Source organism: Aedes albopictus, chromosome 3, assembly GCF_035046485.1.
Source record: "Aedes albopictus strain Foshan chromosome 3, AalbF5, whole genome shotgun sequence".
Lineage (NCBI taxonomy): Eukaryota > Metazoa > Arthropoda > Insecta > Diptera > Culicidae > Aedes > Aedes albopictus.
In genome coordinates, this window is record NC_085138.1 from 134,024,443 (window position 1) to 134,044,149 (window position 19,707).

At 40.0% G+C, this 19,707-nt stretch overlaps 2 protein-coding genes across 4 annotated transcripts in view; both read left to right on the forward strand.

Moving 5' to 3' along the window:
* Nucleotides 1–9,927, forward strand: part of LOC109411985 (serine/threonine-protein phosphatase 2A catalytic subunit beta isoform-like) — a 54,245-nt gene extending 44,318 nt beyond the window's left edge. The window contains 2 exon segments of the mRNA XM_062842962.1: nucleotides 8,883–9,078; nucleotides 9,131–9,927. Coding sequence (XP_062698946.1) covers nucleotides 8,883–9,078; nucleotides 9,131–9,886 — 952 coding nt within the window. The 3' untranslated portion in view covers nucleotides 9,887–9,927.
* Nucleotides 1–19,707, forward strand: part of LOC115269993 (peritrophin-1) — a 285,409-nt gene that overhangs the window by 116,777 nt on the left and 148,925 nt on the right. The gene's annotated exons all lie outside the window — the stretch shown is intronic.

The following is a 19,707-nucleotide window of genomic DNA, read 5'->3' on the forward strand; positions in this document are numbered from 1 at the left end:
TTGCGCTCGATGATTGTTAGAAATAAGAATCGAAAAAGAAGAGCTGAAATAGGAGTGATACGGGGAGTCACCTTAAGTATCAGAAATGGTGCAGATGATAAAGCTCAATCCTGCGGATTAGAAGGTCCCAGGTTCAAGCTCAAATACATGATAAACTTTTTTCTCTTTCTTTGTAGCAGTTAGGATGATGAATTGCCATCACAATACTCTTCGAGGAAGTTCATCAAGAACTTTTGCCCGGTGTCATTTTCATGAGCACATTGCCACCTGTTGGTAAAACCATGCGCGACACTGTCGGTCATGATGGATTTCAATTTGACGTTTTGCTGACACGCACACTACTATACAAAGCACGATGTATGCTCATTAACATTCAAACACTAAAAGAACGACGCGAATTTGCAATGTTATCATTTGTAAACAACATCGTTTCGCAGCGTATTGATTCGATAGAGCTTCTTTCAAAATCAAACTTTTATGCTTCCTCTCGACAACTACGAAATCGTAGTATTTTTATACAAACTATCACCGTACGAATTATGCTAAATTTGGTCCCATCAACCAAATAATGACAACTTACAATAAATTTTGCGAAACTATAGATTTTACTATGACGAAATCACAACTAAAAAAAATTTTCATCAAATCAAATTAGAATTAAAATAAGCAAACAGTTCTATTTTTAAGATCAAATTGTATTGAAACGATCTATTTATGATTGACTACATGAAATAAATTAAATTATAGGTTGTGGAAACGACCGACTGATAGGTAGCAAGCTTTTCGGTCCGGAAAATTATGAGCGGGGTGATTATATTACATCCGACGTTCCGGCCCTTGGTTTGGGCCTTCTTCAGGGAGGTACTCCTATAACCTCCCTGAAGAAGGCCCAAACCAAGGGCCGAAACGTCGTATCTAATAGAATCACCCCGCTCATAATTTTCCGGACCGAAAAGCCAATTGTAGAGGGCTAAATTAAATTAAAATTAAAAAATCAATTACTACACAAATTGCCTGTAATTTTCGTTTGCATCATTCAGCAACGTGTACACTGGCAAACGTCAAAGCGATCGAACACTAGCGCATCTGGTGGAACGATCGCGCCAATCAAATGAAATTTGAATTGATCGTTAAATGCATGTACCAAGCCGTTTTAAAGAGTGTTACGTCTGTTTGTCTGTCCTGCCATGACTTACACGCAATCGCCCAAATAATAATGATCGGGATCTTCCAATTAAGCCCATTCTAGGACTAGCTAGATATTTGGTTTTCTTGGTGATAAGAAGTCGTGTCAACGAGATCAGGTGGGCGAAATATTGAGCATTTGAATTATAACCATCAATTTAGCTAAAACAATTCAATACGATGACGAAACTGCTTCTGAATGCAAATTTTTTATACAACTGTGGAGCTTTACTTGTATCTATCCCACAAATCAACTACACGAATAGGGGAAACTTCATTTTTACTATGTACTCTATGGTTTCGAAACAAGGCTATGATGCCAAATTGTAATGAGATGCAGTGACGTAGTTTCCCTAACAGAAAAGTGAAGAAAAGACTTCCAGTGTTACAACTTATAGCTGGATCGAGACGAAAAAAAAATCCTGATCCCGGGCTCGAACCTTGAATCTTCGAATCGACATTCTCATGTTCAACCTTCTGCACCAATTGATGTAGATAAATCAATGAATTGTAATGACGTTTTAATCATGGGTAACTTTGTTTTATTTCGCGCTGGCAACTCTGTGCAACGTGGCAAACTTTTGATAATTAGTTAATGAAAACGAATTCCTATAGGTATATATATACGAATATTTAGTGTATACACTAAAATGGTGAATGGATGAAATATTCATAACACATAGGAGAAATAGCTAATTAAATTAGTCACGTAAAACAATGTAAATTTACATGACTTTTACATGAGAAACCGTAAAAATGTTGTATTTTTTGTGATTTTTCAATGAAAATTGTTTTAGTTACGCAATTTTTAAAAAAGAGATTGCACCGTCTTCGCCCAGAGGCCGCACAGACTGAACATTACTAACATTAGACAACTGACAACACATATAACACCCAGTGGCCCGGTGGAGAATTTTCGTTTGACGAAAAGTTTTCCCCGACTGGAGCCGGAATCGAACCCACACTCCGAGTCTTACGAGACACCTAAACGAATGACGCCGCTAACCGCTCGGCCACGAAGCCTACAATTTAAACACTGCAGTGTCTTCGCAAAGTTGAAGAGTATTGTTCGAATTATATTTTAAGGGTATTTTTGGTACCTTTTCGGTGCAATTTTCTGAATATTGGAGTGTATTTTCGTGACAATGCTAAAAAAAAGACAATATCGGTTTGATACACCACTAAACCTTTATCAATTTGACTCATTTTTGGACTGAAGACTTATTTTTGCATGTGGATTGATGATGTGACACGGGTAGGTAAAAAAAGTGAACAGGTCTAATGTAAATAATTTGATTTGTTTCAGAAGGGAATCAATGAATCTTAAAAACAAGAACGGAGTTTTTTAAATTATTTAAAAATTGTATTTAAGTTGAACAGATCATCGTTGCAAAAAATATCCGTATAATATACGCAGTGTTGTCATGGTAAAATCAGAGCTTGTTGCTCCAAAAAATCCTTTGGAATTTATTCCTTCCCCTGTATTGCTAAAGAATTTTCTGCATGATTACCTCCAAGGACACCGACGGAAATTCCTCTAGGGTTTTTTTTTAAATTAGTTTATTTTTTTAGGATTTTCATAGAAGGAAAATTCTTGCAGGTTTTCCTAGAATAACTATTATAATTCAAGCAAGAATTCCCCCAGAGATTGCTCCAGTACATATATAAAATGCATATCATATATAAAATGCAATGCAAATGCATTTCTAGCGTGCGCAAATTTTTTCCTTTTTCTTGCTCACTCTCGTGAACAAACACGAGATAGAGAAAGATAAAAGAAGAAACACTTGCCCCTCTTTTAACTAGCTCTTTCTTGTGTGTACCAAGAAGAATGAGCGAGAAAATACAAAGAGCTGCGCACGCTAGTAATTTCTATGAAAATTTCTCCGGGGTTTCCTTCAGAGATTATTTCCTGAATTCCTCCAGGAATTTTCCTAGGGTCTTTATCAGAAGTTTCTCAAGAAATTTATTAAAAAAAAATCTCATGGGATTAATTTTAACACTAATCCACGAGTTTCTTCAGAAACGCGTTCAGATTTCCTTTTGGTGAAATATAGCGATTATTTAGGAAATTCCTCAAAGGATTGCTACGGAAAATCGTGCATTTATTCTTTCATGTGTTTCTTCAAACATTTCTGTAAGAATTTTCCTTAGGAATAATATCAGAATGCTTCTGGAAAATTTCTCAAGAGCTCTAGAAATTTCTCCAAGTTTTTACCAAGTATTTCCTCCGAAGATTTCTTCAAAAGATGCAATTCAAGGAAAACAGAGAGCAACAGAACGGATATTTGGAGATTATATCGGAGATTCATCATTCATTCCTCTGGGGGTGTCCTTTAGAAATGCAGAATGTTTTTTCAGAAACTCTTTCAGAAATTGTTGTTTGAATTTCTCCATAGTTCCCTTCGCGTCTAATTTCATATATTTCATATATTGATTTCCTCAGGTATTTACACAACATTTTCTCTAAAAAATCTCAAGGGATTCTGAAAGTTCCTCCAGAGGTTTCTCTAGTTTTCCTCCAGATATTCATCCAGGGATGGTTTAGGGTTTATTCAGACCTTACTTCACGGATACTTTCCAATATAATTCTGGTGATACTTCAGAATTTTTTCCAAAGATTCTCTCAGCAATTCTTGTAGAAATTATTCCAGAATCTATTCCTTGGCATTTAAAAGAAATGATTGGTCCACTTAAAAAATCGTGTAAAGAAGTTTTCTTTTTTTTATCGGATCGTCTATTAATTTTGACATGGAACCAAAATCTCTGGTAGAAATGTGAGCCCCGTCGAGAAGAAATGGCGACCAGGAGAGAAGCATTTTGTTATTTTTGTTACTCGTGCCAAGAGATTTATAACAAAAATTGTAACCAATTTGTTCTGAATTATATAATAAAAATTGTTCTAACTTTGTTATGATTTCGCATGTGTAGTCTAACAAAATTTGATATAATCTTGTTATGATAATATCTCAACTTGTTATATTTTTGATTAAATTGCAACGAGTTTTGTTAGAATTTTTGTTAATTTTACTACTAACAATACATGTTTTATAACAACCGTTGTTACAAAAATCATAGTAACCAAACAACACAACCTGTAATAATTTTGTTTTTCCCACCTAGTCAGTTTTTTTATTCTGAATGAGATCTTTAAGAAGTGCTGTTAGAAGGATGGTTACCTTCATTCATAGAAATGTTGACGGCTTTGAATTTTTCATGCATGCTTTCCAGCACAGAGTTTCACATTGTTCATCTCTTCCAGTGAAGTGCAGCTCAATAAAAACATGGCATTATGTTGTGCACAATGATATTTATTGCTTATCGCCATGTTTCCTAGATAGTATTGCTAATATGAATGAAGTTTGTATTTCTTTTTTGTTTTCATTTGCATCAGTATTTTGCTTCTTAATACTCATTTTAGGAACTCTTTCGAGTAATACATATACAAGGTCTGCAAAGAAAACATTAGGGGTATTCACTAAACTGAATTAATTGCTGCGTAAGCCATGATTTTCTGCTTATTTGAAATGTTTCATGATTTTGCGATTGAAATGATCAAAGATTGCCTTGGTGATCGCAACGTTTAATCAGTTTAATCAGTTTACGCTGTTAAGTGAATCCCCCTATTGTCTATCTTTGAAAACATATAAGAAAACTTCCGAGTATAACATAAGATTCATTACAAATACTACACAATTTCATACGTACTGCTTATCATTTGATACCATTTGAGCAGACCCTCTCCAAGCCAACAATGAAGCGCGTGGTTAAGCCAAAAACGAGATTCTAGTTCCATGTGATGTCGTTGGCAAACACAATGGCGGTACTGTCAGGATGATTTTTTTGCACTCTTTTCTTCCTTGCGGATTGTTGGCCAATGCTGCTACATATCCTACACTACGCATGCAGCATAGAGCTCTTACATTTACTGTGTACATAATTTTATTGTACTGTGAGCTCGACGGGGGAATCCGAGCGACTTAGCAGATAAAGAACCACGAGTGTCACGTACAATTACGTTGGTTTTGCTTATTTTACGTTGTGGTTACTTACAGTCAGAAGTGAAATCCGTGTCGGTGGAAATCTTCTGGTTCGTTGCGATATGTTTGCACTAGGAAGTGAACTGTGATATTTACGGAAGAATAAATTCAATTCATTTTAAAGCATTGGAGATTAGTTTGATGGTACGGACTTATGCCTAGGCAAATGTTTTACATACAAGGCTCAGTGTTAGCTCAGAACTTGCGAGTAGAGATTAACATTTGCCTAAAAAATATGTATCAAAATTGACATAATTTCCATGTTTTTAACTAGCTTACTCAATCCAATGGAGACTTTTGAATTTGAAAGTTATAAAAATAACAAAAAGTGAACCTATTCTGAGTTCGCATTTAGCACAGCAAAATGTGAAGAAGAGTCAAAATGCACATGCACTTCGGCATTTCAAGGTTAATACCGACTTTCATTCCCAAGTGCATCCTGATGCAGTGTGTGTGTGCAGGGCAGGATCGTTCAAATGTGCACAGGAAGCCGGCCACTCTGCTAATTTCCCTGCAGTTTCCCTTTGTAATTAATTACAACATTTATTAGCAGCTCGGGTAAATATCTCGTCGGGCAGAAGTGAAAACTTATTTATTACGGAATTAATTAAAAGAAAACTTTCTCTTCAAAGAACAACACTTGACTCTCGTCAACCGCAGCGGCGGCGACGACGACGACGGCTACTGACGTTGACTGGGCTGCTTAAACTACTGGCTGGCTATTACTTGTCTTTATGTTGGTATGTAGGGAAGATACGGGGGTAGGGGGTGAAATGCAAAATGCAAAAAAGAATTCGTGTACTTGGGCTCCAGGGGACCGCCGACAACGACACCAGCAAAGAAATTCAGAGGCGCATTGTGGCAGGAAATCGTTCTTACTTTGGACTCCGCAGAACTCTAGATCACTTGGAGCAAGGACAATTTTGTCTCAATTCACTAAAAGTGGAAACAACGAGATGTGTCTTTATGTGCGGTTCACAGGAGTTTCCTCTAGTAGACCGAGTACCCGTAACCGGTAAGTGCAAGAAAGTACATCTTGTTTGAGATGAATGTGTAGTGGAACAACGTCAAAGAGAACTTCGAGCGCTACCGTGGGAGTTGAAGAGAACGCTCCAGATATCGCCATTAAGCACATCCTTTGGAGATGACCTAACTTTGATTGGATCGTTCTCATTTCGCTATTTTGCCACCACACAGGACATCCATAGGCCAATATTGGCCGAACAACAGTTGTGTAGATCCATTTGATATACTTGGGTTGTAGACCCCAAGTTGTACCAAAGATTCGCCGGCATTGCCCGAAGGCCATACAAGCTTTCTTGATTCTGAACTCAATGTTAAGTGTCCAGGAAAGCTTGGAATCAAGAATGAATCCAACGTACTTCACCTATTCAGTCACATCGATTTCAGAATCAGAGACGCAAAGGTAGAACGCCATTACGGTTTCGCCTTTCCGTAAAAAGAACAATAGATGTTTTACTCGGATTAACCGAAAGGCCATATTGGTGACACCAACCCTCAACTACCTGAAGGGCGCTTTGCTTCAGGTCGAAAAGGGTGGTGATACACATACCGACTAACAATGTTAGGTAGGTAGTCGTCGGCAAAACCATAAGTAGGAAAACCACTATTATTGAGTTGCCTCAATAACGTATCTGCTACGAGATACCACAAAAGTGGTGGTAAGACTCCCACTTGGGGGCATCTACAAACACTCAATTTCCTAATCCCTGCTAGACGCAATGTCGAGAAGAGATATCGGTTTTTGAGCATTTGATGAATCCAATTGGAATTCATTGGAGATATACCATGACTCCGTGCAGCTTCCAATATGGCATCGAAAGGCACGTTGTCAAAGGCACCCTCGATATCCAAGAAAACACCCAAACAAGATTGCTTTTGAGCGAATGCCTTCTCGATATCGTAAACAACTTTGTGTAAAAGAGTAACAGTGGACTTTCCAGATTGGTAAGCATGTTGGTTCACATAAAGAGGCACATTGGCCAAATGAACATCACGAATGTGGTCTGAAACTCTTTGTTTATTTATACGACGCACGGCCCACTTTCGGAATAAACTTTACAGTAATATCCCGCCAGGATTTTGGAATATAGCCTGTAGCAAAACTGCAAACAATTATTTTTTTCAAAACATGTTTGAAATAATCAAATCCCTTCTGACGCAAAATAGGATAAATCCCATCTACCCCAGGAGATTTGAAAGGAGCAAAGCTATTTAGTGCCCATTCAATCGATTCTTAAGTTATGATACTCCGAGCCGAAGCTAAGGAATCATAACTACGAGAAAAGACATCAGGTTATTCGAAGATGTAATATCCACACATCCGGGGAAGTGTGTACTGAATAAACATTCCAAAGCTTCCTCATCAGAGGAAGTCAAATCACCATTTGGAAAACGAAGTTCGTTCACTTGAAAATCCTTAGATTTTGCAAGGATTTTGTTCAACCGACTGGCTTCACTCAAACTGGAAACATTTGTGCAAATTTTTTTCCAGCCGGATCGTTCAGCAGACCGAAGAGCTTTTTGGTAGGCCTTGCGAGCCGACCTGAAAGCCTCCGATCCAGCCGAACGTCGTCTGTTCCAACTCTTTCTATTTTGTTCGCGTTTGACAGGTCAATGTTGGTATCATGTGTCTCAAAATAGTAAAAATGGTAAAACCGAATGAGGTGTGTGGTCATGAAGCTACTAAACAACTGTTTTCTGGTCAAATTATTGAGGTGACGGGCTTACCCACCCTGACGGTGTTACCCGCCTTTCCCCTACATTGTTTCCTGAGCTTCGCCAGATCAGGGTTCCACCAAGGGGTTCCTTTTGCCCGTGTAGCTGCCGGCTTAGAATAGCACTCCGGACCACCTGTTCCGGGGGTAAAAGTCCACCAAACAGGTAACCCCAATCCAAGGTGTCAGGCGACCCGTGCTGAGGGATGAATGGTTGAGAGGGTTTAAAAGATGCTCGATCTTTAACGGAGCCCGTAGCGTGGGTAGATCGCCTTTTTGGGTTGCGTTGCGGTGATAGATCTACCAAACCAAAATCTAGTATCGTCCTATTTTTCAATTTTGGAATATGTGTTCTGGTAATTCAAGGAATTATAGTATTTAGTCCTTACTACTGGTGTTTTGGTGACTTCCAGTTTTTTGAATAAAACTGAGTTTACCAACTTTACTTTGCATATAGTTAAAAACCTCACCATCTGAGGCTAAACTCAATGCAAAGGAAAACAAATTGGGTTAGGGATCCATGTATGTACACCCAAAACAAAGCGCGCATATTTTGAGAGAAAACGCGCACGCTGCAAGCGCAAAAGTAGCTTGTCGGCGGTAGAAGCACTTTTCCGTGCTTATTTGATGGTGCGCCTGCGCGCACAAAAATTCGAGTAGTATTTTTGACCACACATTGACAAAGCGCAATGTGTGGGTGCCATCGGTTGCTATGCTGTTGTGAATGTATTGGTGTGCATTAGCTTTTGGGTCACTAATACATACAAAACGTGCATAGCATAAAACTGAGAATGTGTGAGTGTCTCCCGGTCCGAGATCGAGCGGAATGACAGTGATTTGTTGTTATTGAAAAATCCGGACGGCCGCCGTCGTCCGGCAAGGGGGTTTTTGGTTTTATTTCATTGCTTGCGATTTCCAGCTGTTCGAATCCGGTTTGTGACCCGTACCGGAACACGGTCCGTCGTGCGGCTCGAGTGTGCCCGTTTTCCCGTTACCCGTTTGCCGTCCGCGAGTGTGAGATTTGTTGTGAAAGATTGGATGGGAAAGGCCGCAGCAAAATTTTGGCTAATCATCAGCAGCAGCAAACCTCTAGCACCGATGATCCCCCGTCGGGAGTAAAGCAGAGCGGAGGAAAAAGTAAGGATGAATGACAAGGCGACACTTTAGATTTGGACCAGAATTGAAACCCAAGTGAAACCCCTGTGTGATAAGGCAATGGAAATTTTGGTAAAGGAGGTAAAATGTCCGGTGACAGTGTGTGGTGATGTGCACGGTCAGTTCCACGACCTGATGGAGCCCTTCCGGGTAGGCGGACGATCGCCTCACACTAATTATCTGTTCATGGGCGATTACGTTGGTCGTGTATATTACTCCATCGAAACAGTGATGCTACTGGTGGCGCTGAGAGAATCACAATCCTGCGGGGAAATCCGTTCCGCCAGACCACAGGTATACGGCTTTTACGATGAGTGCTTACGGAAGTGCGGCAACCCGAACGTTTGGAAGTATTTTACCGACCTGTTTGACTATCTCCAGCTGATGGCCCTAGTCAACGATCAAATCTTCTGGTTGCATGGCGGTCTCAGTCCCTCGAACGACACGCTGGGCCACATCCGGCCGTTGAAGAGATTGCAGAAAGTACCACACGAGGGACCCACGTGTGATATCCTCTGGTCCGATCCGGATAACCAGGGCTGCCACCGGATAAAATAACCGGTTCCGCCACGAGGTGCTGGTTACACCTATGACCAGGACATTTCGGAACTCAAACGGTTGGTCTCTCGGGCACATCAGCTTGTCATGGAAGGCCACAACTGGTGCCACGATTGTAATGAGGTTTCATTCACAATATTAATAATAATTAGGGTAAACGTATCAAAAGTGTTGCTATTAGTAGCTCCTTGTATTAAAATAATTGAATGAAATTGACAATACCACAAAATAAAAAGTCTGAATAAGTTTAACGGTAGTTTTTCATGTAAATCAACAAGGAAAAATGTAATGGAAATGGAAATCGTTTATTTCAGTTTTGTCTAATAAATCATTTGCACCAACTATAGGTACCGTAAACTGGGGTGTAGTTGATCAGTGGGGTGAACCTGATCACTCAATTACCCACGGATATCGACTTTTAAGGAAGTTACCATTCCATTTCCATGTTACGTCATTGGATTGCAAAAGGTTAAAATAGAATTGTTGCTTCCTTAAAAGTCGACATCCGCGGGTAATTGAGTGATCAGGTTCACCCCACTGATCAACTACACCCCAGTTTACGGTACACGGTTTAATTCTTATGAGACCCACCACAATAGGTGCAAAGGAGCCAACAAATTGAGGAAAATAATTGTTTAAAATAGGTTTTTCGACGAATCATGAAAACAAAGCTGAATTAATGTCATTAATTAAATATAATGCATCTATTAGAAATGTCATTTGCGTGTTTTTGGGTCGAAATATGTAGGGCTAAATTGCCACCACTATTGGTGCTACCTCCACTGAGGGAGCGTTCACCCTATAAGCATATATTATTATTTAATACGTAAAAAGGATAACATTTATAAAATTGTTTGTTAGACCGTATTACACGAATAAACTTACTTAGATAAATAAAGAAAAAGAGAGAAAAGCGGAGTAAAAACACTGCAAGTGGGGGTATTTACAGCAGTGTCTTTAAACATTATTTAATGTTGTTTCTGCGCAATGCATTAGACAGTACCTAATGTTAGTCTTATATTTTGTTTGGTACCGTCGATGGGGTGACAATGGGTCAGAGGGGCAAGATTGGTGGGTCAAAACATTATCTGTAATATTTCATCAAGTATTGCGAATATCGAATCAAAAATTGTATAATGGCATCCTCGTAATTGCCATCAGTACCCGTCAAAAAATTGGGATTCTAGAGCAATTATGTAGATAATTTTGAAAAAGTCATCGAAAAAAGCTTGAAATTAAGGATTTTTAAAATGACACTCGATGAAACATCCCACAGACAATGTTCATTTTTTTTTGCGAATGCCTTTAAAATTTTTCTGGACATTTATTTGGGAATTCCTTCTGTAATCTATGGGAAGTTTCTTCGACAAATCCTTTAGTAAGCATTTCTTTAGGAATTCGAAGTGTAGAAATATGTAACACCCTGTTAAAATACACGTTAATAAAACAAAATAATCATTAATAAAACAGATTTTTTTTTATAAAATAATGAAGCAATATTTTCAAAATCGGTTTTTGTACACATAGTATGGATCAAGGTATCTCCTAAATTTTTTCCAGGTGAAAAATGTTTTTCGTTTTTGCAAAAACAGTTTTTTTTGTGAAATTCTACTTAAAAATAGTTTTTGGCAAAAACTAAAAACATTTTCCATATGGAAAAAAATCAGGAGATACCTTGATCCATACTCTACATGTGCACGAAACCCGATTTTGAAAATATTGCTTCGCTATTTTATAAAAAAAAATCAAAAACCAAAAAGTGAGGAAATGGATCCAATTTCGCCTTAAGGATTTTTTTTTGGAAATTCATTCTGCAATTTCTTTGGAAAATCCTTCGGAATATGTCGTGGATTCGGTTAGCAATTGCTCTAAATTTTTCCTAAAAAAAATTCCGGAAATTACTTAAGGACTTTCTTCCGAAGAACCTTTGATTTTTTTTTAAATTTCTTCGACAATGCCATTGTAAATAACTTATTTACTTAAAAATCTCTATCCGTCGAATCTTTCATAATACTTACGGCAATTCCTTTGGAAGTTCCTTCCAGAATTTCTCTGGCAACTATTTTAGGGTGAAAAATCCCGCGGAAATTTATCAAGGATTTTTCAAATATGCTTCTGATGATATCTCTAAAAAATCGGAAATTTTATTGGTATTTTCTTCCTTCCAGATATTTCTAAAAATTCCTTCAGGGATTCTTACAGATTTCCACCAGGGATTCCTTTAGGAAATCTTCCAGGAACTCTTACAGGGATTCCTTCAAGAATTACTTCAGGAATTCCTTTAGGAAACCCTCTGAAGATTCCTCCAGAAATTCCTCCAGAAATTTTTCAGAAATTCCTCCACGGATTCCTTCAGGAATTATTCCATGGATTTCTTCAGGAATTGCTCCAGGGATTAATTCTCGAATTCCTTCAGGACACCAGATCTAGGAATTCTTCCTCGAATTCCTCCACAAATTCCTTCTGGAATTCCTCCAGGGATTCCTCCAGGTATCATTCAGGGATTCTTCCAGAGACTCTTCCAGGAATTTCTCCAGGTATGCCTTCAGTAATTTATCCAGGGCAGTATTTCTCAGTGTTACTCAAATTCCAGGGATTCCTCCACGGAATCCTCCAGGAATTCCTCCTGAAATTCCTTCAAAAATTTCCCCAGGGATTCCTTCAGGAATTGCTCTTCGGACTCCTGCAGGAATTTTTACAGGAATTCCACCGAAAGTTCCTTCAAAAATTATTCCAAAAACTTCTCCAGGGATTCCTTCAACAATTACTTCAAGGATTTCTTCAGGAATTCCTAAGGAAATACTCCAAAGATTGCTCCACGGAATTCTTCTGGAATACTTCCAAGACTCCAGATCCAGGAATTCCTACTGGAATTCCTTTACAAATTTCTCCGAGAATTCTTACACGGATTCCTTCAGAGATTCCTTCAGAAATTTACCCACGAATTCCTCAAGGAATTACTCAAAGAACTCCTCTAGGGAAACCTCCAGGAATCCCTCCAGAAATTTATCCAGGGATTTATCCAGAAATTCTTTCGGAAATTTCCCCATGGAAATTCCTCCAAAAATGCTTCCAGGGATTCCTCCAGGAATACCTCCACCAATTCTTGGAGGAATCAATTACTCCAGGGATTCCACCAGAAATTCCTCCAGGGATTCCTCCAAGAATTCCTCCCAAAATACCTCCAGGGATTAATCAAGAAATTTCTCCAGGGATTACTCTACGAATTTCCCCAGAGATTTCTCCAAGGAAATAACTTCAGGGATTCCTCCAGGAATTTTTCTAGGCATTCCTTCAGGAATTTATCTAGAAATTTCTCGAGGGCTACCTCCAGAAATTCCTTCAGGGATTCCCCCAAAAACTCCTCCAGAAATTCCTCTAAAACTACCACCAGGGATTCCTCCAGGAATTTTTAAAGGAATTCCTCCAGAAATTTCATCATGGGTTCCTTAAGGAATTTCTCCAGGGTTCCTCCAGGAATTTTTCCAAGGACTCCTCCAGGGCTACCTCCAGAGATACCTCCATAAATTCCTCCAAAAATACCACCAGGGATTCCTCCAGGAATACCTCCAAGAAATTTTTCTAGGATTTCTCCTGGAATTTCTCCAGGGATTCCTTAAGGAATTTCTTCAGGGTTCTTTCAGGAATTTCTCCAAGGATTCCTCCAAAGATTCCTCCCGAAATTCCTTTAGAAATTCCTCCAAGAATTCCTTCTGGAATTTCTCCAGGGATTCTCCAGAAATTACTTCAGGGATTCCTCCAGGAATTCTTCCAAGGATTCTTCCAGGAATTCTTCCAGGGATCCTCCTGAAATTCCTCCAGGGATTCGTCCAGGAATTCCTCCAGAGATTCCACCAGGAATTCCTCCAGTGATTCCTCCAAGGATTCCTCCAGGGTTTCCGTCAGGATTTCATCCATGAATTCCTTCAGGAATTCCTCATGGAATTTTTCCAGGAATTCCTCCAGGAATTAGTCCAGGGTTTCCATCAGAATTTCCTCCACAAATTCCTTCAGGAATTTCTACAGGAATTCATCCAAGAATTCCTCCAGCAATTCCTCAAGGAATTCCTCCAGGAATTCCTACAGGGACTCCTCCAGGAATTCCTCCAGGAATTCCTCCAAGGATTCCTTTAGAAATTTCTTCTAAATGGCTCCAGGGCTACCTCCAGGAATTGCTCCAGAGATTCCTCCAGGGATTCTTCCAGGAATTCCCCCAGGAATTCCACCAGGGTTTTCTCCAGGAATTCCTCACGAAATCCCTCCAGGAATTCCTCCAGGAATTAATCCAGAATTCCACCAGGAATTCCTCAAGGGATTCGACCAGGAATTCCTCAAAGAATTACTCCAGGAATTCCTCCAGGAATTTCACCAGATATCCCTCCAGGGATTCAACCAGGAATTAGTCAAGGGTTTTCGTCGGGATTTCCTCCAGGAATTCCCCAAAGTTTTTCTCCAGGAATTTCTTCAGGAATTCCTCCAGAAATTCCTCCAGGAATTCCTCCAGAATCCACCAGAAATACTCCAAGATTCCACCAGAAATTCCTCCAAGGCTACCTCCCGAGATTCCTCCAGAAATTCCTCCAAGGATTCCTCCAAGAATTACTCCAGGAATTTCTCCACGAATTCCTCCAGGAATTCCTCCAGGGATTCCTCCAGGAATTTCTCCAAGGATTTCTCCAGGGCTTCCACCAGGAATTCCTCCAGGGATTCTCACAGGAATTCCTCATGGAATTTCTCCAGGAATTCCTCCAGAAATTCTTCCAGGGCTACCTCCAGAGATTCCTCCAGAAATTCCTCTAAAGATTCCTCCAATAATACCACCAGGGATTCCTCCAGGAATACCTCCAAGAATTACTGCAGGGATTCCACCAGAAATTCCTACAGGGCTACCTCCCGAGATTCCTCCACAAATTCCTCCAAGAATTCCTCCAGAAATTCCTCCAAAAATGTTTCCAGGGATTCCTCCAGGAATACCTCCAAGGATTCCTCCAAGAATTGCTCCAGGGAGTCCACCAGAAATTCCTTCAGGGATTCCTCCAGGGATTCCTCCCAAAATACCTCCAGAGATTCCTCCAGGGCTACAACCAAAGATTCCTCCAGGATTTTCTACATGGAATCCTCCAGGAATTTCTCCAGGGATTAATCAAGAAATTTCTACAGGGATTATTGCAGGAATTTCTTCAGAGATTTCTCCAAGAATTTCTCCAAGGATTTCTTCAGGGATTCCTGCAGAAATAACTTCAGGGATTCTTCCAGGAATTTCTCTAGGCATTCCTCCAGGAATTTATCTAGAAATTTCTCGAGGGCTACCTCCAGAAATTCCTTCAGGGATTCCCCCAAGAACTCCTCCAGAAATTCCTCCAAAGCTACCACCAGGGATTCCTCCAGGAATACCTCCAGGAATTTTTCCAGGGATTCTTCCAGGAATTTCCTCATGGGTTTCTTAAGGAATTTCTCCAGGGTTCCTCCAGGAATTTTTCCAAGGATTCCTCCAGGGCAATCTCCAGAGATTCCTCCATAAATTCTTCCAAGAATTCCTCCAGAATTTCCTCCAAAAATACCACCAGGGATTCCTCCAGGAATACCTCCAAGAAATTTTTCAAGGATTTCTCCAGGGATTCCTTAAGGGATTTCTTCAGGAAACCATTAGGAATTTCTTCAAGGATTCCTCCAGAAATTCCTCCCGAAATTCCTTCAGAAATTCCTCGAAGAATTCCTTCTGGAATTTCTCCAGGGATTCCTACAGAAATCACTTCAAGGATTCCTCCAGAAATTTCTCCAGAAATTCCTCCAGGATTTCTCCAGGGATTCCACCAGGAATTCCTCCAGGAATTCATCCAGGGATACAACCAGGAATTTCTCATGGAATTTCTCCAGGAATTTCTCCAGGGATTCCACCAGGATGTAGTCCAGGGTTTCCGTTAGGATTTCCTCCAGGAATTCCCCAAGGAATTTCTCCAGGAATTCCTCCAGCAATTCCACCACAAATTCCTCCAGGAATTCATCCAGGAATTCGTCCAGGGATTATTCCAGGAATTCCTCCAGGAATTCCTCCAAGAATTCCTCCAGGAATTCCTCCAAGAATTCCTCCAAGAATTCCTCCAGGTTCTCCTCCAAGAATTCCTACAGGGATTCTTCCAGGGATTCCTCCAGAAATTTCTGTTGGATTGCTTTAGGGCTACCTTCTGCTCTATAGATTCCTCCACAGATTCTTCCAGGAATTCCACCAGGGATTTCTTATGGAATTCATTCAGGAATTTATCCAAGGATTTCGGCAAGCATTCGTTAAGAATTTTCTCCAGATACAGGGGATAGACAAAATGATCGGGACAGGCAAAATTTCTACTTTTCAAAAAATGTTTAATTAGCTGTAACTATTCGAAAAGTGCATCAAATATTCTAAAAATTTTACTGTAAGTTCTTCAACTAGTTGTGTATCAGTGGACAAAATTTGGAAAAGATCGGACAATTCTTCACGAAGTTATAAAGATTTTTAAAAATGGTAAAATTATCCGATAGCCAACTTTGAGCTGTTATATCTCCGGATTCAATTAACCGAATGTAATGAAATTTTGACCATTAATGACTTATATAATGAGCTATGAAAAACCATTGACTTAACTAAATATTCTCAACACGGAAGAAAATTATAACGATTAGATTATTTTTTTTAATAAAACACCAAATTATCCAAAACATCAACATCGTTTCAAAATTCAAGATGCAAATTATAGTTCATTTAGGTTCCCTCTAATTGACTTATATATAAATGCGTTTTGAAGGAAAGTAACAACATAGCCGCCAATAAACTGAAAAATGAATGGGATGCATAATAAAAATAGACCAATTTAGTAAAAAATCGTGAAAAAAATTAAATCTTTATAACTTTTTCGCTTGTTAAAAATGTCAAGTTAAGTCAAATGTTTTCCAGAGTTCATTATGTAAGTCACGAATGGTCAAAATTTCATTGCAATCGGTTCATTGAATCCGGAGGTATAACAGCTCAAAGTTGGCTATCGGATAATTTTATCTTTTTCAAAAATTTTTATAACTTCGTGAAGAATTGTCCGATCTTTTCACAATTTTGTCCACTGATACACAACTTGAAGAAGTTGAAGAACTTGCAGTAAAAATTTGAGAATATTCTATGCACTTTTCGAAAAGTTACAGCTAGTTGAACATTTTTTGAAAAGTGAAAATTTTGCCTGTCCCGATCATTTTGTCTATCCCCTGTATATCTCCAGAAATTCCTCCAAGAATTTCTCCTGAGATTCCTGCAGGAATTCCTCTAGGAATTCCTTCAGGTATTCCCCAAGGGACTCCTCCAGGAAATCCTCCAGGGTTCCTCCAGGAATTTCCCCAGAGATTCCTCCAGAAATTCCTCTTGGGTGTCCTCCAGGAATTCCTCCAGGGATTCCACCAGGAATTCCTCCAGAGATTACTCCAGAAATTCCTCCAAGGATTCCTCCAGGAATTCCTCCAGAAATTCCTTCAGGAATTCCTCTAGGAATTTCTCCAGGAATTCCTCAAGGAATTTCTCCAGGAATTCCTGCAGGAATTTCTCCAGGAATTCCTGCAGGAATTCCACCAGGGATTCCTCCAGGAATTCCTCCAGTGTTCTTCCAGGATTTTTTTCCATGGATTATATCCAGGTATTCCTCCAGGAAAACCTTCAGGGAATACTACCAGGGATTCCTGCGGGAACATCGCCAGGGATTCATCCAGGATTACCTCAAGGAATTGTTTCAGGTGATTCTTTAGGAATTTCTCTAGGCATTTCTTCAGCAGTTGCTACAGGGCTTCCTCCTGGCATTCTTCCAAGAATTCCCCGACGCTTTCCTCCAGGATTTCCTCCCAGGATTCCCCCAGAAATTCCTCCGAGAATTCCTCCAGGAGTTCCTCCAGGAATTTCTCAAGGGTTCCTCCAGGAATTTCCCAACAAATTCCTCAATGAATTTCTCACGGAATTCATCAAGAAATTCCTTCAGGGATTCATGCAGGAATTTCTCCACGGTTTCCTTCAGTGATTCCTCCAGGGATTCCTTCAGGAATTCCTTAATTGCTCCAGGGATTTCTTCAGGAATTTCTTCTAGATTCTTCCAGGAATTCCTCCAGGGTTTCCCCTTCCAGGGATTACTCCAAGAATTTCTCCAGGAAATCCTCCAGGGATTCCTCTAGGAATCTCTCCAAGGATTCCTCCAGGGTTTCTCCCAAAAATTCCTCCAGGGATTAGTCCAGGGTTTTCGTCAGGATGTCCTTTAGGAATTCCCCAAGGAATTTCTCCAGAAATTCCTCCAGAAATTTCTTCAGGAATTTCTTCCAGGGTGTGACGAGCACCCAAGTGATCGTTGATATTGAATATTTACCGAACGATCATTCTATACGATTAGTATAGGTTTGAACCGCTCTCTGCTCGGTCGCCTTTGGTTGCTATTGTTTTTTCTAAAAGTATTAAATAAAAGTGAGTGAATATCATAAAATCCAACTTTATTTCGGCGTTTTGTAAAGAAAAGTCCCTGACCAAATCATCATGTTACAAGGGATTCCTCCGAGAATTCCTCTAGGAATTCCTCCAGGGGTTCCTCTAGGGATTCCTCCAGAAATTTCTCCTTGATTGCTCCAGGGCTACCTCCAGGAATTGCTCCAGAGATTTCTCCAGGGATTCTTCCAGGAATTCCTTATGGAATTAATTCAGGAATTTTTCCAGGGGTTTCGGCTGGCATTCCTAAAAGATTTTCTCCAGTAATATCTCCAGATATTCCTCTAAGAATTTCTCCTGAGATTCCTGCAGAAATTCTTCCAGGAATTCCTCTAGGGATTCATTCAGGTATTTTCCAAGGGACTTCTCCAGGAAATCCTCCAGGATTTCCTCCAAGAATTCCTCCAGGGAATCCTCCACAAATTTCTCCAGAGATTATTCCAGATTCCAAATTCCTCCAGGAATTCATCTAGGAATTCCTTCAGGTATTCCCCAAGGGAGGAGGGAGGAGTCTCCAGGAATTCCTCCAGGGATTATTCCAGGCATTCCTCCAGGGATTTCTCCAGGAATTCTTCCAAGGATTCCTCGAGGAATTACTTCAGGGACTCCTCCAGGAATCTCTCCAGGGATTTCTCAATGAATTTCTCCAGAGAATCCTTCAGGCTTTCCCCCAAAAAATCCTCCAGGGATTTTTCCAGATTTTTTTCCAGGGTTTTCTCAAAGAATTTCTCCAGGTATTCATTCAGGGCTTTGCTCAAGAATTCCTCCAAAGAATACACCAGAAATTTCTTTAGGAAATCCTCCAGGAATTTCGCCAGGGATTACTCCAGGAATTTCTCTAGGGATTCCTCCAAGATTTTTTCCAGAAATTCCTCCAAGGACTCCTCCGATAATTTCTCCAGCGATACCTCCAGATATTTTTCCATGGATTCCTCCAGGGCTACCTCCAAGGATTCCTCTAGGGATTCTTCCAGGTATTTCTCCAAAAATACCTCCAGGCGTTCCTTTAGGAATTTCTCCAGGAATTTCTGCAGAGGTTCCTCAGGGAATTTCTCCAAGTATTCCTTCAGGAATTCCTCCAGGGATTCCTCCATAAATTTCCCCAGGGATTCCTTCAGGAATTCCTCCGGGGATTTCTCAAGGATTACTCCAAGAATTCCTCCAGGAATCTCTCCATGGATTACTCCAAGAATTTCACCAGGAAATCCTCCAGGAATTTCACCAGGGATTACACCAGGAATTTCACCAGGGATTTCTCCAGGGTTTCTCCCAAGAAATCCTCCAGGGATTCTTCCAGGGATTCCTCTAGGAATTTTCCACGCATTCTTTAAGGAATTTCTCCAGGAATTTCAGGGTTTCTCCCAAGAAATTCTCCAGGTATAACTCCAGGAATTTCTCCAGGGTTCCCTCCAGGAATTTCTACAGGAATTCATCCAGGTCTTCCCTCAAGAATTTCCCCAGGTATTGCACCAGACATTCTTCCAGGGATTCCTCTAGGAATTTCTCCACGCATGCCTCTAGAAATTTCTCGAGGTATAGCTTGAGGGTTTCT